This window comes from Mytilus californianus, unplaced genomic scaffold (assembly GCF_021869535.1).
Source record: "Mytilus californianus isolate M0D057914Y unplaced genomic scaffold, xbMytCali1.0.p SCAF_9, whole genome shotgun sequence".
Lineage (NCBI taxonomy): Eukaryota > Metazoa > Mollusca > Bivalvia > Mytilida > Mytilidae > Mytilus > Mytilus californianus.
In genome coordinates this window covers 78,639,345-78,661,791 of record NW_026262745.1, presented here as the reverse complement: position 1 = coordinate 78,661,791, position 22,447 = coordinate 78,639,345, and the positions used below count along the sequence as shown (strand labels likewise).

Here is a 22,447-nt window from a genome sequence, read left to right as displayed (position 1 = left end):
GCAGTAAATAAAGGCAACATTAATATACCGGTGTTCAATAGTCATAAATCGATTGAGCGAAAACAAATCCGGGTCACAAACCAAAACCGAGGGAAACACATCAACTATAAGAGGAAAACAACGGAACAACAGAAACACTGAACTGCAACAAAAACAAACGCCAACATACAGAGAAACGGACTATTTGATAACAATTGCCATATTCTAGACTTGGTAAAGGACATTTTAAGAAAAAAATGCAAGACTTATGAGTTTTGAATGTCCTATTAGTATCTTCCGTCTCTTTTTCTTCCTCTAAAATACAATAAGCTACATGTTTAAAACACCCCTAACAAATAAGAATAATGATAATGATTAAATATGTAGCAAAAATATATACGCAATACGATATACAGTTTACGCAAAATTTGATTAGTTTCCTATACTCATTGAAAGATACTTTCGCACAACTGATGCACAACTAATTTAACTATTCGTGACTGTATTTGATGTAAATACATTACGGATGACTTCAGATCTTGTGACCCACCCATGATATCATCAAATAATATTGTGTAATATCATTATAATTTGTAATCTTATTTTAATCAACATCAAAGGATTTTTTTTATCATGGAAAACTGTTTTTAATTGCCTGTTATATATAAGATATACTTAAAATTGCTTTTACTAATCCTTAGCCAATTTTACACAAGAGGTTCTATGAAGTAAGTTAGTAAATACATCTTCATTTTGATTCGGCATATTTACAAACAATTGAAACATAAGCTCTGATGAGCTTTTCACCGAATATAAAAACATAGACTCTAACAAATAAAACAAAGCATGAAGCATGCAAATAAATAGTTATAAAAACAACACAACGTTTACTGCATTAAAAGTAAACATTGAATACTATAGACTATAAAAAGATGATAAATCATAAAAATTAGGAAATAAATATTATGGTCAGTTTATGATATAAAGTAAACTAAACATTATCAATGGAGATTAATTGTCATTCCGAATGTTGCCGTTACACAGAGCTTTACATGAAATATAGATGCGTCCGGTCTGTGTTTTTGTTAGAAGTTTTTCTGCTTTGTATCGATCTGACGAGTTAAGCCATTTTCAACTGATTTTTATGCCCCACCTAGGAGCATTATGTTTTTCGGTCTGTGCGTCCGTTCGTTCGTTCGTTCGTCCGTCTGTCCCGCTTCAGGTTAAAGATTTTGGTCAAAGTAGTTTTTGATGAAGTTGAAGTCCAATCAGCTTGAAACTCAGTACACATGTTCCCTATAATATGATCTTTCTAATTTTAATGCCAAATTAGAGTTTTGACCCCAATTTCACGGTCCACTAAACATAGAAAATGATAGTGCGATTGGGGCATCCGTGTACTATGGATACATTATTGTTATAGTTTGTTCTTATGTTGTGCTGTTACACCACTGTCCCAGGTTAGGGGAGGGTTGAGCTCTTCCAAACATGTTTAACACCGCCACATTTGTATGCACCTGTCCCAAAAGTGGGACGAAAGATACCAGAGGGACAGTCAAAATCATAGATCGAAAACAAACTGACAACGCCATGGCCAAAAATAAAAAGACAAACAGACAAATAATAGTACAGATGACACAACATAGAAAACTAAAGACTAAGCAACACGAACTCCAAAAGTCAGGAGCCTGTAGTTCAGTGGTTGTTTTTTTTCATGTCTGTCATATTTGTTTTTCGTAAATTGTTTTGTTATAAATTGGGCCGTTAGTTTTCTCAATTGAATTGTTTCATATGTTTCATATCGGCCTTTTATAGATGACTATACGGGTCTTCTCATTGTTGAAGGCCGTACGGTTGCCTATACTTGCTTGCATCTAGTTCACCATCTCCTTATTTTTATATGGTCTACATTGTTTGACGACAACTCTTGTCCCCTCGAGTGGAGCCCACATAATTTGAAAGACAAGTTCCGTCTCAGTTTTCACGATTTTGACTTTTGTTATTAAAAGACGACTTTATGTATTAAAACTGAACATTTGTATTATGCAAACCTTACGAAAAATTTGCTACCCAGATAAACTGTTTTAAATAAGCCAATAAAAAATGTTCAAAGCGAGTGCGCATGATTTAGAAAAACATTACCTACTCAGAAAGTAAGAAATTACCGTGTTATTGAACAAAGGGGTTACATTTATTTTGTGGAAAATGATGAAAAATATCGACATAAATACGGATATTGTATTATAAGAATATGCCCGGCTTTGTCAAACTTTTTGTCCTTTTTTATTAACAAGAGTTCATTTGTTGAATAAGTTTCGGATTTTCAAATATTTTGGCCTCGAGCATCACTGAAGAGACATCTTATTGTCGAAAGGCTCATCTTGTGCAGTAACATTGGTACCGTAAATGTTATAATCAGTTTCGGATATATGAGAATTTATTATTCAAATATCTGTGAAGGAATTCACAATTTTAATACAACTATGTTTATGTTTTTGAAATTTTTAGTATAAAAGAATGATTTTTGAAATCAATTAAGTGCGATAAGACATTTTGTGCTTCAATGGTTTTGATGATAAAATAGCACTCTGTAAACAATAGACAAATTGGATAACCTTTCTACTTGGTAACTTGTATCCAATTTCCTTACGTATGGAAATGACATTGCCTTGTATAGTTTCCTTTGTTGACTAGAACATCCTGACTCACTCCATTTGAGGTCAAGCGATTCCGATTTGTGTTACTATGCAAATAAGGAGATGTCGTATGATTTCCAATAAAGCAGAAAGACCAGAGGACAACGATGTTAACAATTACAGGTCACCGTACTGCTCTCAACAATGAGCAAAACCAATTCCGATTAGTAAGCCATAAAAGGCTCGGGGATAACAAAATATGACAGAATTAAAAAGAGAAAACCAACTCAATCTAAACTTATTACATTAAAAAAATACAATTATGGTAATCAACAACCAACAAAAGCACTGAACTACAGATTCTTGCTTTGGACAAAGCACATTAAAAATGTGGCGGTTGTTTTATACATCTGTATACTGCAGTCACAATTCTTTACGTAGACTACAACAGTCCTGATTACACTACTAGATCGTTTTAAATTTTGATATTTACATCAGTTTTAATTCTTTTTAATTAAAAATCAACTGACAGGTGTCCTAAAATCCTTTCGCTGCAAATTAATACATGTTGGCAAGGCTTAATGTCGTAAAGAAAATCTTAGGAATAATTCAATGATTGGACTACTAAATTTATCCTAATCTATCCCTGAAAACTACGTCAGATAATAAAACTTTTAAAGCATATAATTAGTCTCATCAATTCTGATCGCTATAATGATTGAATCGCATCTTTAGTAGTCATATATTATTGTCGATGATGCAAACGGATTCCAGGTAAGTGTTTGATATTTACAACTTTTATTCAATAGCTACACGAAATATATGTATGAACTCAGTATAAAAAGAATTCAAATAGGGTTACTTTAATGTGGTTTGTTTTCATGGGGTTTCTTGGAAAACACCCGTGTTCGAGGTTATATGTCCGTTTTTTTTTCTTGATCATGATTTTGATCTTTCTTCAACATGTTTAAGATGAACTTTACACAAGGATTTTTTAATCACCATCGCAAAATCAGCGGGATATAAACCTATTTAAAAAAATCGCACTATACGGGAATTTGTTGACAAATATATAAATAAGTCTGAAAATCAAACCCAACAGTGTTAAAATTAGATTTTTATGCTGGCAAATTTTTGTCACTGATCGGGATTTGAACTCACACCTTTGATACTCTTTGAAAGATGTATATTATATAGATATATCTTCAAAGTTCTTGTCTTGCTATTTTTTTCATTAATAAGAGTGTTTAGCGTTTTTGAAATATATTTTAAACTTCATTAGACAAATTGATATTTTTTGGCGTACCTATCCATTCACTTTCTAAACATAACCCTTCCCAAGACTAAGATGTCGACACTACCCAATGTTAGAAAAGTATTTGTTTTAATCTAAATTTTGATTACCAATGAAACAGCTGCTTTACAACCCTTGTAGTTTATATACGTAGATGTAGAACATAAACAAAAGCTTAATTTAAAGGAACTTCTAATGAATGTCTACGTCTTCATTCTTTATATTTTATCCTGCAATCAGCCAAGTATTTTATTTTACAAATAACAGGTATGGAAATATTTTTTTGCTGTATTTGTAAAGTATACACATGTACGTCATGTAAATTTCTATAAAGAGCGAAGACAACTGTTGGAATTAAAAAAAAACCTAAACTAAACGCTATAGCGTCACATGTTTTAAATATCAGGATAGTATTGTTAGAACAATATATATTTACATTGTTGGAAAATGTAAAATATATTTGTACGCGCTACAAAACAGGAGAAATGCTCGACACTTTTCTCTCCGTTTCTGAAGCTTTGCTATTTTTTCACTTGCAAGTATATTGAATATATCCAATGCTACGCTAGACTGTACACTGATTACCAGATTACCGGATGACTCCGTATTCATGTTGCTAAACATACGTTTGTAATGGTCAATAAATTACTATTTGCAGACAAATTAAGCTAAAAAAGACTCAATACAATAGTATTCTTTCATATGCTTTTGACTATCATTTAGTTTAGCTTAACGTCCATCAACTCCTGTACTCACATATTCATTTTTTAAATTCGTTCGTCATATCATTTGCCTTATCATATGACGTCAGTTAAGGTAACCGATGGTCTTAGCTAGGATTATCCTGTTGAATGTTGGATTTAAAAAACTGGAAGTCATATTCCGACCCTATTCTGTAATGGACATTTTAGATGTGGTTTTCGAAATAGACCAAAGTCATGACGTAACTTTTTTTGCTACGTTGTGGGTCTTACCGATCACGTGATAAGGTTTTTTGTGGAAACCATAAGTATTTCCCAACATGTTCGCCTATGAATTGATGCATTACACTGAGAAGGGGCATTTCACTCGTCTTACTTAAAGAGACGGTCACACCAATGAATAGTTCATTTTTATTTGTCACGAAATCATTACAATTTATAACATAGTGGTTATATGATTGTCGAATGTTCGTATGGGATTAAAATTTGCACGAGACTTTTGTGTTTTTTAGTAATCCGTTTTTCTAAATGTCTATAAACTAAAAGATTATACCTAACTACAGTAGGAATCATGAAATAAACGATTGAAATAACAAAATCTAATGATTAAGAATACAGTATCACAAACTTTATATTCGATTTGAATTCTTAGGCCGATTTATACTCCTCCTCCCCCACCCGACCAATAGAATATTAAAAAAAAGATATAAAAAACAACGTGTGATTTATTTAAATTATGATTTCAGAATTTCTTGCTTTTCTCTGATTTCGCTATTGTGGCGTACTGAAAATAGACGAACATGCCTGGTACAAAACACAATCTTTTGTGGAACACTGAAAAAGAACGAAAAAGTTTGCCTATACAGATCGTCCGTGACTGAATTGAAGTACCTACGCCTTTTTTTCAGCCTGGATTTTTAGTATTCGTATTGTTATTTGATAAAGTCATGCAGATTATAAGGTAACAGGTAACAGGTTCTATTGGTATCGGTATCGGATTCGACCCGGAACTTGTTGTTAATTATTGGTAATATTAATTATGCGGAAAACAAAAGGGTCTGGAATGGTGTAATTTTTAATCAACACCATTGTCCTATACTAGTTATATATATAGTTGAATTCTTTGATTCGTCGTTTTTACGTCATGCCGGCTAACAAATTGGACCTCGTTATAGTTTAGTAGTATAGGTACATTACACTGTCGTATCTCGTGTCATAGTTATTTCTCCGTTTATGCTTGCAAAGCAGGGATATGATCGTGCTCCGTTTCGAGTTGCGATTCCCTCATTTTTTTTATTTGAAATGGATTTTCGAGTTTTAAACACCGGTAAACTACTGCCACCTCTAATTTGAAATGGGTAAAACTTGGACAGTCATGAAAGAAAAAAAACAAACAATTGGCAACAAGGCAGTAGTACGGACAACCAACAAATAAAAGGAAAAAATAATAATGAACACTTAAAAATTACGCATCGGGCAATACTTTCAATGTTGTATTTAAAAGTCTTTTTTAATGACGTCATGGATATGACTTACTATATATGCGAAATAGTTCTGAAAGAGTTTAATGAAATTTAGAAGCAATTTAGTACTTCGACATTTATCAAGTTTGTGATTGAGTCGACCGAGTTTACTCACCAATGAAATAGTAAAAAATGCTTTTATTAAAGAATGCTATTCATGAATATGAAATATTTCGATGTAAAAATGAAATGTCTATCTCGCTCTCGTCATTTGCTTCCGTACAAATAGCTACTAGTATTCGAAAGATTTGGCCTAAACATATGCGGTAATAGTATCTGTTCTGGTATAAGTGCTTCCCCTGCACTGAATATTATTGATGTTCTTGTATGAATCTTTTATAAATCCACTGATCAAGATTGAAAAAGGTGGAGAGTTGAGATCTTAAAAAACAAATTGAACGCTTAAAACGTTTATGTGTCTTTTACAAACCTGAAACCTTATCAATGGTTGTGTTACATAACATTTTAATGTTTTGTTATTATGTTGATGGTTGACCTTTGATATACCTTGTCTAGTTTATTCTCAACCTTTAGACTCGGGCGAATATTAAGTTTTGTAGAGCTTGACATATTGTTTTGAAGACCAAAGACACTTTTTCCACGTTGAAAACTATCATTGACCTCAGGATGTCTTGTTACTCTTCCTGTCGTTGCGTTGCTGTCTCAGTATTTGACGTTTATCCCACATCTCCTTTTGATCGCCACTATGTCATGTTTATATTTTGAAGTTATGGTTATTTCCAATAAAACTGTTTTTTTTTTCGTAATATTTATCATGATTTTTGTGCTAAAATTTTGAAATTTTTGAGTCATTTGAAATGGAATGCAAGAAATGAAATAGAAGGAGATGACAAAACTAAACAAAATTCTGACAAAATTGTATCAAAGGTTTCCATCAAAAACTGAACATATTGGCCCTGATTTTCCATTTCGCAACCACGATAGAAATACTACTACTCTTGTATGCTAAGTGTTGATATTCTAGAAAACACTTTCTTCTTTGGTCTGATTTATTGAAACTTAAGATTTCTGTCAGTGATGACAATTAGATAATACAAATTTATTTTCTCTTAAATTTTCATATCTGTTTGAATTCATCTGAAGGCGGTTATATGTTCCATCTTTATGAATGTTTTAAATGCCTAAAGAAGGATTCAGTAATAGTGATTTATTACATTTCATGATTTGAAATGAAGTTAACGGAAATAAATTAATGCACTTCAATTTTTACTTCAAAATTAGGAAATGAAAAAAAAAAAACTAAATATAAAAACATCATTCAAAGTCCACCATCTGATTAAAGATCACGCCATATGAGGCATAACTCCTGTGTACTTAATTTCAATCATATTGTAGAAATGGAAACGAAATTAAAAATGTCATTCAAACTTTACGATCTGATTACAGATCGCGTTATATGAGGGACAACTGTTATTTACATGCCTGTCAACTCTGGTTTTGTGAATCGAATCTCGCTCATGGCGAGGTGCGTTCAACTCCAATCTTAATAGACAAAGGTTTCTTGCCGAAGTTCGGTGGTTCTCCCGAAGTACTCCGGCTTCCTACACAAACAGAAAGCCCCAAAAACTGAGCACATTGATACAGACAATGTCGCTGAAATTGGTATTAAACACTAACAAACAACAAACAAACAAACTTTGACTTTATTTCTGTTCATCAGTGATTGACAAGTGCTGTATCGAATGATGTGGATAAAGCATATGAAAATCAAAACAAATTCGGTACGTCCGAAGCGCTTTTCTTGATTTACCTAGTTTCATTCGGTACGCTCTAACCCAAAAATTGAAAGCCAATGCTACAAGTATAATTGAACACTTGAGCAACCATATGACTTAAAAGGACCAAAAAGCTTCCCTGAGACCATCTAGGCGGTTTATCACATTAATGAGTTACTAATATATAAATTGAGAATAAGTGCACATGATCTTAAAATTGAGAAAGATAGATATAGTAAAAAATACATAGAGAGAAGTCAGCGTCTATGTCATCACTGCCTATCACATGGATCAAATTCTATTGAAGATGAGACCCATTTCACAGTAAGTTGTCCTTTATATAACGAACAGAGAAAATTATTATGGGATAAAGTAAACAGTTTTTGTAATAATTTTAAAAAATTACCCAAGGATAAAAAATATTTCTGGCTGTTCACAAATGAGCATTTACCAACTCTTATGTGCCTAGGCAATTATATAATTAAGTGTTTAGAAATAAGATCCAGGTGGATACAAAATATATAAAATAATATTTAATTATTATGAAATTATTGTTATAGTTATGTAAGACACATGATGTGTTAGGCTCTGATCCTGTCCAATATATGATAGTATTATATTAGGATCTAGTTTTTCTTTTTTCCAATCATATTGTGCTTAATATTGTTGTAAATGATGCCCTTTATGGGTTCTTGATTAGATTAATAAAATTCTTATCTTATCTTATCTTATAATAATGCTATTCCCAGCGATATTTAATCAGACAATGAACTTTCAATGGTGTTTCTATACGGATTGTAAGAGATGTTTTATGAAATTTTGCAATTTCATCATTAAAAGATTGAAAATATGTGTATTTTGGTTATTTGTGTCGATGGGTTGCTGTATCACGAATGTATAATCTACATCTCCCTTTATTCATGTTTGATCAAATTATTTGAACAACACAAATCTACTGTTTAAATTCATTTAGATAAATTAAAAATCGGTCTTCAACATCGGCAAACTATTGTTGTTATGTTATATATCTACCACTTAATTGGAATTTGACCGTCATCCTGTTTTTAATATTTATCCAATAATGAGTACGATTATTTTGTTTTTAATAATCGTACTCAGCCGGATTTTTGAGATATTATCCTTTACATTTTCTGTATACTACGGTATGAGCTTTATGTCCGAATGGTTCGCAAAGCTGTCTTGTGTTTAAAAAAATATGAACAATATCATGTAAAGCCGGAATAAAGTGGATCGAGGTAACATATGTTATAGTTATTGAACAAGCAAATCGCTATATGTCATTTAATCTGCACGGCTCGGGTGACCCTAATTGACCCCAACGACGTAGGAGTTCGGGTTAAAGGGTAATCTCGACCGTGCAGATTAAATGATATATACCGATTTGATTGGCCAATAACTGTTTTAACATATGACGCCATTAATTTACATGCATGTTTTGGAAATATGCGGACGATACTCAATCCATGGCTCCTGGGAAAGTTCTTTTGTGGGATAAAGAAAGGGGGGAATACGCCTTTAAGTAGTAAAAGGTTGGAAACTTTTAAATTGTCAACTCTTTTAATATTCAGGCTTTCTCCTAAATTGTTACATTATTTGGCAGAATTTCGATTTAATGGCAGATCTTTGATTGTTTCTGTTAAATTTCTTCACAATTTTTATGTAAATTCGTGACGATTTAAAAATTGACATATTGTGTAGACACCTGTCTATTGTTGAAAACTATATTTTGCCATTTAGATGTCCTTATATTGTTTTTGTCGTTTGATTGCTGTCTTATTGACGTATTGACAGTTTGAGTTCTGTTTGATGTACATTTAAATTGGTATTTATTACTATATTTATTTTGTCGAATCTAAACGAAGTCTGATTGATCTGCAACTTATATTTTTTTCCTGTTTTGGTACATACTTAAAGATGATCTTCATTAAATTCGATCCCAAAATAGTCACTAAAAAGCAATTAATATTTATAAGTCGTAATAAATTTCATTAGGCACAAAACAAAGTCCAAATCAGATTTCTATTTTTTGGATATTATAACACATTTATTTTTGGCAGAAATTACAAAAAAAATAATTATCTTGTTTGACTTTGAAACACTGATTTAAGACGGTTTACATTGTACACAAAATATCATAAAATATTCCAAGTTTAAGGGATGAGAAACACTTTCTATTTTATATTTTGAAACGACGAAGTTTGTAAAAAGTTGTTAATTGATCAAATATGTCTTAATTGGCAGGAGGGGATTTAAGGGGGAAAAGGGGGGCGAAGAGGGCGTACCCCCCCCCCTTTGATCGAAAATTTATCATTTTTTGGCATAAAATCGTTAATAAATGCCCAACCTTACTACTCTAGCCCTGCTTTCATCCATTTCATGGAATTGTGCCCCCCTTGAAAAGTCCTGGATTCACCCCTATTGATAAAAGTACATTTGAACACTGCAGTATATCTGAGGTAGTTAACGCACTATCCAGATTGTAGCACAGAAAGTCATGTGTTATTGTACGCGGCATTGTTATTAGAAATGCTTAGAAGTTAAGTACAGTTTTAATTTACCATTCTTATCGTCTGCTGGCAATACTTTACTAGGGATAAAACGAGAATAATAATTAAAATGTTCGATGAATTTGTAATAATCACTTAGAAGGTGAAGAAAATCGACAATTACTTCATCTTTTGATCTTAATGACACCAATTCATCGTGACCAACAACGTCCTAATGATTTCCAATAGAGTTGCGTAATTGAATTATAAAAATACAACATCTTTGATATAACAATTAAAGGTGGGTGGTTTAAACGCCAATGAGGCAGCAACCCAACGACACAAAGAGCTCTTATTGGCGTCGAGTATAGAGTTTCCTGTATATGTCAATTGATTTTGGATTCCAAATGATACTTTTGAATTTACTTCATTTGTTATGGCCTAATACTGTTTGTGTTGTTTTCATGTGTTTTTTTTTAATTTTTACAATACATTTTATTGGGAAGTACAATGTAAAAAATATATAATATATGACTATCTAATTGATTATTTAAAAATGCATTAAAACTGTGTGAAAATACACACATTAAACCTTTAACATAAATTGACAGTCATGAAATGCATTTGTTTGTTCTCTAAGACATACTTGAAACATCAGGTATCGCTGTATTATACAGTTGTAGTTCAGACACCAGAAAAGCTTCTATTCAGATCGAAATGTTTGTAAATACAATAAAAGTCATGTATCTTGTTTATCACAGTTTGGGACTTTTGAACCTTTGAATAACCTATGATATAAGTTTCATAAGATTCTGGCAAGAATTGAACATATGAGAGCGATAACATTGCAATTTTCCATATAATCAATATTTTCAAGGGGCATAACTCTTTAAAAAATAATTGATCGGCACTGATTTTTGAACACTTCAAGAACATGATTCTAGTAATGTTGGATAATGCCATCTAGTTATAAATCCTAAATTCATGCACAATGGTGGTATACTTAGTTAACATATCCTTCCAATTCCTTTTACGTCAAATTTAATATATTATTGTACTAAGGAAGCATCTCTCCTGAAAGTAATTAAAATGAAATAGATTGTTGACAGAGATCAATATGTTATGTCATTAATGAAGTGCGTCAAACAATCTGGGTGTGATTATCTCAGCTTTCAATTAATCTCAATGATTCTTTTAATCAAAAGTACATACTCTTGTGATAGTGGATAGAATCCAATTGATACTCATTTTATCCTGGTAAGTGCCTTATCTAATACTAACATTTTATTATCATATAGCATAGTTACATAACAAAAGACAAGCTTGCAGTATTATACAATTATGGCATTCATCAAAATCTAATTTCCAAAATAAGTAAATCATGACAATATTCTTTTACCGAGGTTTACAATATCATGTAAAGCCAGAACAAAGTGGATCAAAGTAATTTCCATCAGGAAGAATGATTATTTTGTTAGCCGACGAAATGGTTCTTCCTGGTGGCTCACTTGTTGCAGTGTTGACATTCTTTTCTTATTGAAAATTGAACATGCTTAATTAGCACACTCGTAACCCCATCTCCAGCTAAAGGTCGCATGAATACGGATTCCAATGAGGTTAAATAATTAACTTTCAGGCCAAAAATACACCAGGAATGTTTTTGAGTCTATTTTGACAAAACTGGACCAACCTAACTGCTAAAAGCGAAATATTATAGTAGCTAATGTCCCTTTCATGTGGTATGAATATGACTTTTGCTTTGTATGTGCCTGTTATGCTATTGGTGCAATGGCAATATCATTTTCCGTTATTTGAAAAGAAAAATGAGGCAATTTCAATCTTGTAAATTTTATATAATAAATAGATAACGTTACAATACAGCGCACCATCTATTCGAAAGTCACATTTTTACAACCAGGGTTTTCGATCAACTTAGGACGCATCGTGCTATTTAATTGAACTTCTGTGTTTTACAAATGTGTTTCTACTTTCCTACGCAGTCAAATTTTCTAATGTTTACATTTCTTCAGTAACGTATCTTTTAACAAAGATTGAGATTGTTTATCTTATTTAAATTGTTTATCTATATTTTAATTACTTGATAAATTGACATGGGTTTCCTTTCACAGTCATTGATTATATAGCTAAATAATTATTGCTGAATAAACTAAGTCGAAATTACCATAATCTTCAAATGAATATTTGTTTTCTGATAACATAGGTCGTATAAACAATTATCTATTGCGTCAAATTCCACACAATAGGAAACAATCGATGATTTATGCTTTCATAGACTTACCCTTGTTGAAGGTATCTACATAGAAATGAAGAACAGTAGTAAAGTGCGATTCCTGATAAATTGAGATAATAGGATGGAACAGGAATTATTTCTCGATTCGCACTTAGTCTACATTGTTAACTGAAATTTACATATAAATTCATGTCTGTGTTCTACTTCTCTAAACTTTTCACTCCAATGTTTACATAATTTGATTGCAAACTTTTAACAGGAGAAGCTAAACATTACACTTAGCTCATAAAATTGTTTTGTACATGGCATATAGCATAGACATCTTGCATTTAGTTCTACGAAAAAAATATTAACAATATTTTACTTTGATTCGATCAATTGATAGGACTCCTATCCTCCTTGTCGTCGTTTTATCCTGTCTCTGTATTTTCGCTGTCAAGCAGTTTAAAAGTTATTTAGCAATGCTAAATCATATGATTTAGAAGGCATATTTTTATTGGATCATTGTTTATTTTTCATTGCTATTCTATTCTTTATTCGATTTTTGTTTACAATGTAGTGCACAACAGTCTGAAATCAAGCAATCATACAATGAAAATATTTTCACAAAAACAGTGTTCAGAATAATGGATTTTTATAACAATATAACTTAAGAACTTGACTGACTGGGTGCAGGGTTTTGTCTTTTTTGTATGTCTCTAGTTGATTGTTTTTATATTGTTTTGGTGAAGGCTCTACTTGTAAAATGCAGTTTTTTTTTCAATTTCGTGGTTGCTGAAAAAAACGGGTATATCAAAAATATTTCTTTTCCTTTTACAGAATCAAATTTGCGATCTAGAGTTTCTTCGGTTGATACCACCAGTTATTGAACTAACAACTTATCGACGTAATGATGATTTATACAGACACTTCCAATGTATATTGTTTTGTCGTTTCGTCATATAAATATGGTAACAATAACAATGTAATTTTTTATACTTTAGCTAAAGATAACCACAAGAATAATCTACCTGAAACCCTCCACAATAGAGACCCTTTATATATGTTCTTAACAACCTAGACAAGCCATGACCGACTATAATAATATACGACACGGATGGAAAGGTCCACCTTGGATAGTAGGGTTCTTATCTTTGTCATTTCGTCTCTTTCCTTTTTCTTTTGTTATGGTGTTGTCTCACCTTCTCGATTTACTTAAGTGCCAATCTGCCTAAGAATCAGGCAGTGGTGAGAACATGACAAACAAAAACCCGCTCAGCGTTACATTAATCTAAGTCAGAATACATAATGGTGCATGTCCCTGTTCTGGTAATTCAAGATATAATTTGGTTGAAATGCACTAGAAATTAAAAATTAAGGGAAGATAACTCCGTAATTTGCTATCATTCTAACCAAAAAATATCTAGATATTTCTCGAATTACCAGACACGCAGAAACGAAAGACCTACCATTTCTAACTCAGGATGAGGGTACCTTCAAAATAGAGTGGTTAGATCGGCGGTTTTTTTCGGCCATGTTTAGAAATTTTTCTAAATTGCCTGATTCTTACAACGACTGACACTTAAAAAGATCACGACAATTTCCTATTGATATAGATTTTACAAAAAAAACCCGTGAACCGCCTCGATGGTCTTGAGCGACAGATCTTGGGTTTAAACCTCGACCGGGTTTACCAAATACTTTAAAATTTGCTGCTTTCCCGCTAAGCACGTGGCATTAAGGAGTAAGAGCAAAGACTGGTCGGCTCGGAGTCAGAATAATGTGACCAAGTAGGGTTACATGTCTTCCTGTGGACTGTTACCTTGTGAACTAGCATGTGAAAATACGGCTCAGCGTGTCGGTCTAGTACAAAGCAGGGTTAATACCCATATTACATTAACATGTTTGCGTCCGGAATATACATTTAATTTGCCGCACACCAATCCATCATCATCATCACGAAACTCCGTTCATTGCGATACGTATACACTAAAATTAGTTAAATTTTCAAACTTTACTGAACTATCGAAAGTGAATAAGTTTTTAAGTCAACGAGGTGAAATGATATAAATCTGTTTCTCTAATGATGTAATGGAAAATGTCGAGTGCAAAATTTAGAATGGATATAGCGGGAAACTACAAGAAAAAAATTTAATATAAAAATAAGAAGATGTGGCATGATTGCCAATGAGACAACTCTCTACAAGAGACCCAATGACACAGAAATTAACAACTATAGGTCACCGACGGCCTTCAACAATGAACAAAGCCCATACCGCATAGTCAGCTATAAAAGGCCTTAATTCAAACGAGAAAACTAACGGCCTGATTTATGTACAAAATAATGAACAAAAACACATATGATATACAGCAACAAACGACAACCACTGAATTACAGGCTCCTGACTTGGTACTGGCACATACAGAATGAACGTTTGGTTTATCAAAGTTTATCCAAACTTGTTAGAAACGGGTTAAATGCATACAGACTTAAGGAAAATAATGTATATTAATTGACAGTAGTGGAATTATTTAAACTTATTTGTGTCTTTACGTTGTTTTTTCATATTAGCGGTTTTTGAACAGTTTGTTAACCACTGCAATTAATTGCACAGTTGTTAAAATAAAGCACGGTTGTTCGTTTCACGTGTCTTATATATATTTTTGGTTTAATTTTGGTTTCATTGCTTATCAGCGTTTAATAATTTCGATTTGCAATATTTGGTTTTGAGAATCAAGAAATCATATGTAACTTTCTCCTATTGCATTTTGTATTAATAGCACCACTCTGTCAATGCCACTGATAGAAAACACAAACCGTATTAGCGAGCTAAGTAGCCAGTGAATTTCCGTTCACATGACGGTTGAGATATATATATTAAAAAATATTGTTTGTTTATATATCGCCGTGCGTCGATATATACAGGTCGGATATCGCTATAGCGATAGACTTCCGTTTCGGTTTTAACCAGGTTCATTGCCATTGAACGTTCGATAATTTGCAAATTTACAGTACTGGTAATGTTTATTAGAATGAAATTTGTACGACTTGACTCAATCTAAAACCGATCAGCACTTTTTTTAGAACGGCTCATTCAATAAGGTTATTTAAATACTCTCAGGTTCCCTCCAAAAACATTTAAGCTTCTTTTGAAAAAGAGATTGACTGAATCTTAATTGCTCTTTAATTATGCATAAGATAAAGTGTAAAACAGATGTATCTCCCTGATAATTGCATTGACTCTGTGTGCGATCAGATTGATTTTCGGTTCAAAACAACATTTTCAACGGCCATGGAACCATTTCGCTTGATTGTAAAATACTCAATCTTACTTTTTTTCTGTTTTTATTTCAAATAACCCAATTTAAACAAGTCCAAGTACACCCATGAGGGTGTTAATCCTATTAGGTGTATCTAATTTACACCATGATTTTATGGTAAATGCAAAATGACAGATTTAAATAGTTTATCTTATTCTATGGTAATGCATGATACATGTAAGATACCCAATTACGTTTAATTGCACTATGGTGTAAATGACAGTTTTGAATGATGTTATGGATAAAAAAATGTACCAATACCGTACCCATTCAAAAAATTATTGCAATCCGTCTTTATTTACTTTTAATTGTACTCCTGGATTGTATAAGTTCCACATTGTCCTTCTATGATAACATTGCTGTTAATAAATCACACATTTCAATCTATTGTTATCCTTTATATGCCTTGATCTATATGCTGATTAAAATTTCACGCTGTGGTGGGTGTATCTATGCGCGGAAGCTACAGAACATCATGGAATTTTACTGTTTCGTTAACCAATCGCATAAGTAATTTTAAAGGATATTCCAGACTTTGTACAAATGAGGTTTCAATGATTATGATTGATTGGTTGTTGGTTGCTTAACGTCCAGTGGCAAGTTTCTCATGCATGTTCAGGACGATCAATGATTATAACTATTTCGCCAAAATTGTACAAAAATACAAGATGTCAAACTCCTGATAACTTATTTTTTTCAAAATCAATTGCAAAACACTACCTTATTTTACCTATAGAATTTTAATTATACAAGTAACGGATGCGAAAATAAAAGAACGAACATCTAGTGTTTGAATTGTGAATTCAGATATTTGGATTATCAAGTTTTGATAATACTCGCAGATATTTAGCCACCAAACTCACTTTACAAAAAACACCATGTAACAAATGCGCCTCAACACTTCCACAATTTGATGTTGTAAAAACTAGAAACCTTAACAACCATTTCGTCTCTTCTTGGGGCAAGTTGTGATGCAGCCGTTTCGCGTTGGCGCGACTTTATGCAACAATCCACAAACGCATCAATCTCAACAAAGCGTTTTACAGGGTTGAGCATGTGATATTGACACTTTCCTTTCGTTAATTGGCGTACGGTGTGCTCTTTTTGTCTTTTGCTTTATCTAATTGTGTTATTGGGTTTTTGTTCATTTACTCTCATCCCCTAATATTCTTTTCAAGGTTGTATACATGTTGTTTAATGTTTTATTTTTTTTTTTTTTAATTTGGCAAAACCAACGATTTAAAAACTGCATTTATGAGGTTGACTGAAACTTTGCGCTGTGATTCTTTTAAGATGAAAGCTTAGACAGATAAATCTAGTTTTAAATTGCAATCACTCTCCATGAGATCAAATCTATCATCAGATTCCAACAGTAAACATTAGGAATGTTGTATGTTTTATTATTCAAATAAAATAGATATCCTTGGTTATTAAGCAGAAACTTGTTATGTAACATTGATATAGAAATTGTGCTGGTGATCATAAACAAAATTTGAGATTTGTACCCTCCTTATAAATGTTTCCTGAGTAATTCTGAATAAACGTTGTAAGTAGACATCAATGATACACATCCCTTCCACCTAAAATATATTACACAGTTTTTTTTTCTTCTAATTTTTGAAATCTTTTGAAAAAGAATGGAACACTAAGGTTTATTAATTTCATTTTGAGATCTAGAAATTTCAAAGTTTTAATAGATGTCTTTTATTTTTATTTTATAGAACATCAATAAATTATGAAGGTATATCATTTTGACATTTGTAAGACGCAGATGCAATTCGTTTACGCAAAAGTATGAAATATTGTATGATTGCTATTATACTAATAGGTGTTCTATGGGGTAAAATGTCGAAATTATCCATCGATATGAGCTGGAAATATTGTTTAAAAAATATTTTATAAAATATATATATATAAGTATATAAGTTTGGAAACTTTTGTAACGTCTTAACTTTTACTCATTACGTCATATGAAAATGTTTGCATGTGATCTGGTAATCTGTTGGTGTTATTGTGATAAAGCAGTTTTTATCCTTTTCAAATTTGATTTTTTTCTTCTGCAGGTGTGAAAGAGAATGATACCAATCTCTATGTCTGACAAGTGTGGATCAAGTTTGACTTAACCCCCTGACAGCAATCTCGGAAATACTGGCACTCACACGCATCACTGGTTATATAATAAAACATTGAAGCTTAAAACCAATAACATTACATCGGGAAGTTATCATAAAAACGTCTGAAGTCTGATTCATAGGATATATGAATCTTTTACGAGCTTATTAAAGAATATGTTGCTTTATATTTTCTGAAAACTAAAGAATCATTCTTCCGAGTAAAAAACGTGGATAACTTTGAAATAGAATCAATAGCTGTCTGAATGACTTACGCCTTGTTCTATTGTGTAAAATATACTAGAACGTTCTACATTACAGAAAGAAAAATAATGTTTGATTAGGCTTGGCAGTTGTGTTTATCAAACTGTTCTTTTTAAAACGTTTAAAGATATCTTTTCTTGATTTGAAATGATTTGAAGCACTCGTGTATTATACGATCGAATGCAAATGCATTTAATTTAGAAATTCTAGTATATACATTTTAAATAGCTCAATACGTATAGTTTACTTTTAAAATTAAAACAATTTACATCAAAGTGTAATTCGATAACATTTAGATAGACGATGAGAGTTTTTGAATGAAATCAATGACAGAGTTTTTCAACAGTTTACGACATTTTTTCCTCAATGATTTAAGCATGAATGGAACAGAGGAATGTACAGTATGGTGGTGTGATAAATCAGGAACTTTGCTAACTCTAGAAATTATCGCGATAATCTTGTGCATCATCGGAGGATTGGGCAACATAATAACAGTTCTCGCAATATGCTTCTCCAGTTTACGGAATAACATCAATTGTATCTTGATTGGGAGCTTAAGTTTTGCTGGATTTTTATATTGTGGTCTAATTTTGCCCTTGCAGGCAGTTATATTTCATCGCCATAGCAACGCAGTCCCGCAGGAGTTTTGTAGCGCCGCCGGTGGTATAAGGTACACACTTGTTGGTGTTATTTTGGTGCACTTAGGGATTATTGCGTTATATCGGTATCTCAACGTGGTACATTTAGCACAGTATCAGAATCTTTCACAGAAAAGACCTCTGATGATAACGATAGCCATTGGTTGGATTTTACCACTCTTTTTTACAGCTCCGCCATCATTCCGAATCTGGGGAGGATTTACCTTTGTTCCCGCCATTTTAGCTTGTACTTTTGAGAAAGGTATAGACCAATCAAATAGAATTGTGACAGTCACATGTGGCTTCATTGTTCCATGCATTTTTATTATATTTTGTTATGCTAGAATAGGCTGCGTGGCTTACGGTAGTTCCAAGCGTGTAAGTCAATGGCATGGTAACGTATCTCAAACAAGAGCACTGCGACTGTCGGCCATGATGTTATGTATATTCGGTGTATATTTTCTAGGAACATTTCCATATTTTATAGTAAATGTTTACGACAGAACATTTTCGAAGCCGATTCACCATTTATGGACAACTGTTCTCGGTTGGATCTTATATTGTACAAATCCGATAGTGTATACGGTGATGGACCTTAATTTCCGGACAGCATATCGTCGATTTCTTCTAGGAGACTGTGAGAAAAGTCCACTGAGAAGGGGTCCAACTGCAACTTATGTTTAAAGTCTTAATTTTTTCTTGTTGACAATGTTGTTTAGTTTTTATGTACACTTGTTATTGAACAACACAGGATGTCGACTTATGTTTGATAGGGTTGTTTCCGTATTAACAAATTGCTTTGCTGAATGCGAAAATTATTTTTTAATAGAACAAAGGTTGAAAACATTGTCGACAAAATTATGAATTGGTAACAAAATTAGTTCCTATTATCTAATCCTTTGTGCAGATTAGAAAGTGGACACATGACAAGATTATTTCAATGTTGTGGTGATTAGGTTTGTATAAGACCATGAAAGACTGCATAACGAACACAACCCGTAGTTTTCTGTTGAAGGAATTGTTTTTTAAATATATTTATGTCTGAAATAAATTATTTTGTATGAAACAAAGTATCCATTCGTTTGATGTGTTTGAGCTTTTGATTTTGTCATTTTATACTGGAATTTCCGTTTTGAATTTTCCTTGGAGTTCGGTATTTTTGTTAGTCTACTTTTCACATATTTTTCAAAGTACATCATTTCAATTAAACTTTATTATTCCATAATAAATCAGAACAATAAAACAGATAATAGCATCTTCAGAGTAACTTGCGTGCAAGTTAAGCTTCATTTCAACGGTTTTTCCAAATTGATATTTGAAAAATCAAAACATCTTAAGAACTACATCCAAATCAAAAACAAATTATGTCTTGATGTAAATTCTAATCGAAAATATATCCAGTGATCTTGTTTTATTAACAGGTATTTCCAATTTATTAAAAGAACATTTCATTGTTAGTTTTTTTGAAGTTTAATGCCATCTAGTTCACATGTAATTTATATGTTCAAAAACTCCTTAACAGTATGAGCCGTTGATAATCATATCTTTTTCTCAATAGGATAACTGTACTTAGTAAGTATTCTCCGGAAAAGACCAGCATGCGTTCGGAAACAAACACCAGTTTATAAAATGATTAAAAATACCAGGTGTATAATTATATACGCCAAACACGAGTTTTTTTTACACAAGGTTCACCAGTGTCGCTTGAATCAAAACAGTTGAAAATCCAAATCAATCATGAAGTTGAAGAACATTAGCAAGCGAAAATTTTAAAAAGTGTGCAATTTGTGGCAATAGATGTAAATGTAAATGCCTGAGGGTAGAAAAAACGTACGCTGAAACTTGTCAACAAACCTCATTCGCGCGAAGAAAGCTATGTCAAGATGGGGAATGAGGAGGGTATCAAAAATCAAATTTAAGCAGGCAATACTTGAACTAGGCAAATCCAAAGAAACGACAAAAAATTAAGAAAAAAAAGGGTGTACGAAAATAAAACAATAAAATAGAGGGGTACGAAAAGAAGTAACACACAAAATAAACAATAGCAAAAGGTGTACGAACAGAAGTAACATCAACAATAAATTTTGACAAAACAATCCACATTGTGAGTAATATAAGGGTCTCCAAAAGGTATGTACATGATATTCAGTTTCAAATCAGAAACTATTTGATTGGAATATAGTGTGTATCTGCGAATTGGGATATCAAACTACTGAAGAGATATATGACAAGAACATATTTCCTATTTAAAACAATGTCATGTCATTTAGAAAATTACCACTTTGTTTCAATCAAATAAAGATAAGAATTTTATATATTTTTTATATATTACAGCTTTGGCTATACTTTTTGTCCTTTTTGGTTTATCAGCTCTTCACTATCTTTTAAATTTTCAAATATTTCGGCCCCGAGCATCACTGAAGTTACATTTATTGTAGAAATGCGCATCTGGTGCCAAAAACTTGTTACCGTTAACATAGTTACTAGTATATATCATGCAACATAAACTTGCAAGCGTACTATGCTAATATGACCTTTAAAGCTTGCTGTTCGGTGTCAGCCAAGGCTCCGTGTTGAAGGCCGTACTTTGACCTATAATTGTTTACTTTTTACACATTGTGACTTGGATGGAGAGTTGTCTCATTGGTACTTATACCGCATCTTCTTATTTATAAAGATAATGTGCTTTATTATATAGGAATCGTAAAGTTGATTTTTCACTAAATTAATAACCAGCATAAAAGGTATAAAACGGTTTATTATGAGTTTCAATCATGCTAGCAAGCATGACATTACTACCACTGGGTCAATACATCTGCTGGTTGACTGTTAAATCCCCCCAACCCCCAAAGAAAGGGGATAAATCACTACGAAAAACGCAAAAACTTCATGCAGAGCAAGGCAGGGTGCGTCTACAGGGTAAGCATCTCCTGGTATATATAAAAAGAAGATGTGGTATGATTGCCAATGAGACAACGCTCCACAATAAACCAAATGACACAGAAATTAACAACTAAATGTCACATGAATTACGCGCCATACAAATCCATACTCAGTCAAAATGTAACAATGATGATCGTTGTAGGTTTGGAAAGTATTACCTTTTATGAAATATTAAAATGGTGAAGATTGTGTGATGCCTAGTCATCGGATATGACTCGTCAACGCGGATGTCACTACTTTAGCAGGAACTACTGACTTTTCGGAGCACATGAATCGACGCCCTGTTTTTTAAGAGTTACGTTGCTCAATTGTAAATGTTTGTCTCTGTCATGTTTTCTGATCCCTTTTCCTATGTTTTTAATGTGATTTTTTCGCTTTGTTGTAGTTCCATCTACTTTACTAAATGACATTTATATAATTTCCTGTATAACTAGAGATATTCTTTACCAGAAGATAATGTTTCGGCATTGACTGTTGATCATTACTCACATTTTGATAAATTATTGGCTGTAATATTAATTTAACTTAAGTTGCACCTTTTCCTCTAAGTTGAGTTATGAAAAT

The 22,447-nt window shown here is 32.4% G+C and overlaps 1 protein-coding gene across 2 annotated transcripts in view; it reads left to right on the top strand.

The window, feature by feature from the left end:
- Positions 1–20,397, top strand: part of LOC127716304 (G-protein coupled receptor moody-like) — a 51,792-nt gene extending 31,395 nt beyond the window's left edge. For both annotated transcript variants that reach the window (XM_052222475.1, XM_052222476.1), the window contains one exon: positions 17,991–20,397. In XM_052222475.1, coding sequence (XP_052078435.1) covers positions 18,620–19,624 — 1,005 coding nt within the window. In that variant the 5' untranslated portion in view covers positions 17,991–18,619 and the 3' untranslated portion in view covers positions 19,625–20,397. The remainder of the gene's footprint in view (positions 1–17,990) is intronic.
- The last annotated feature ends 2,050 nt before the right edge of the window (positions 20,398–22,447 follow it).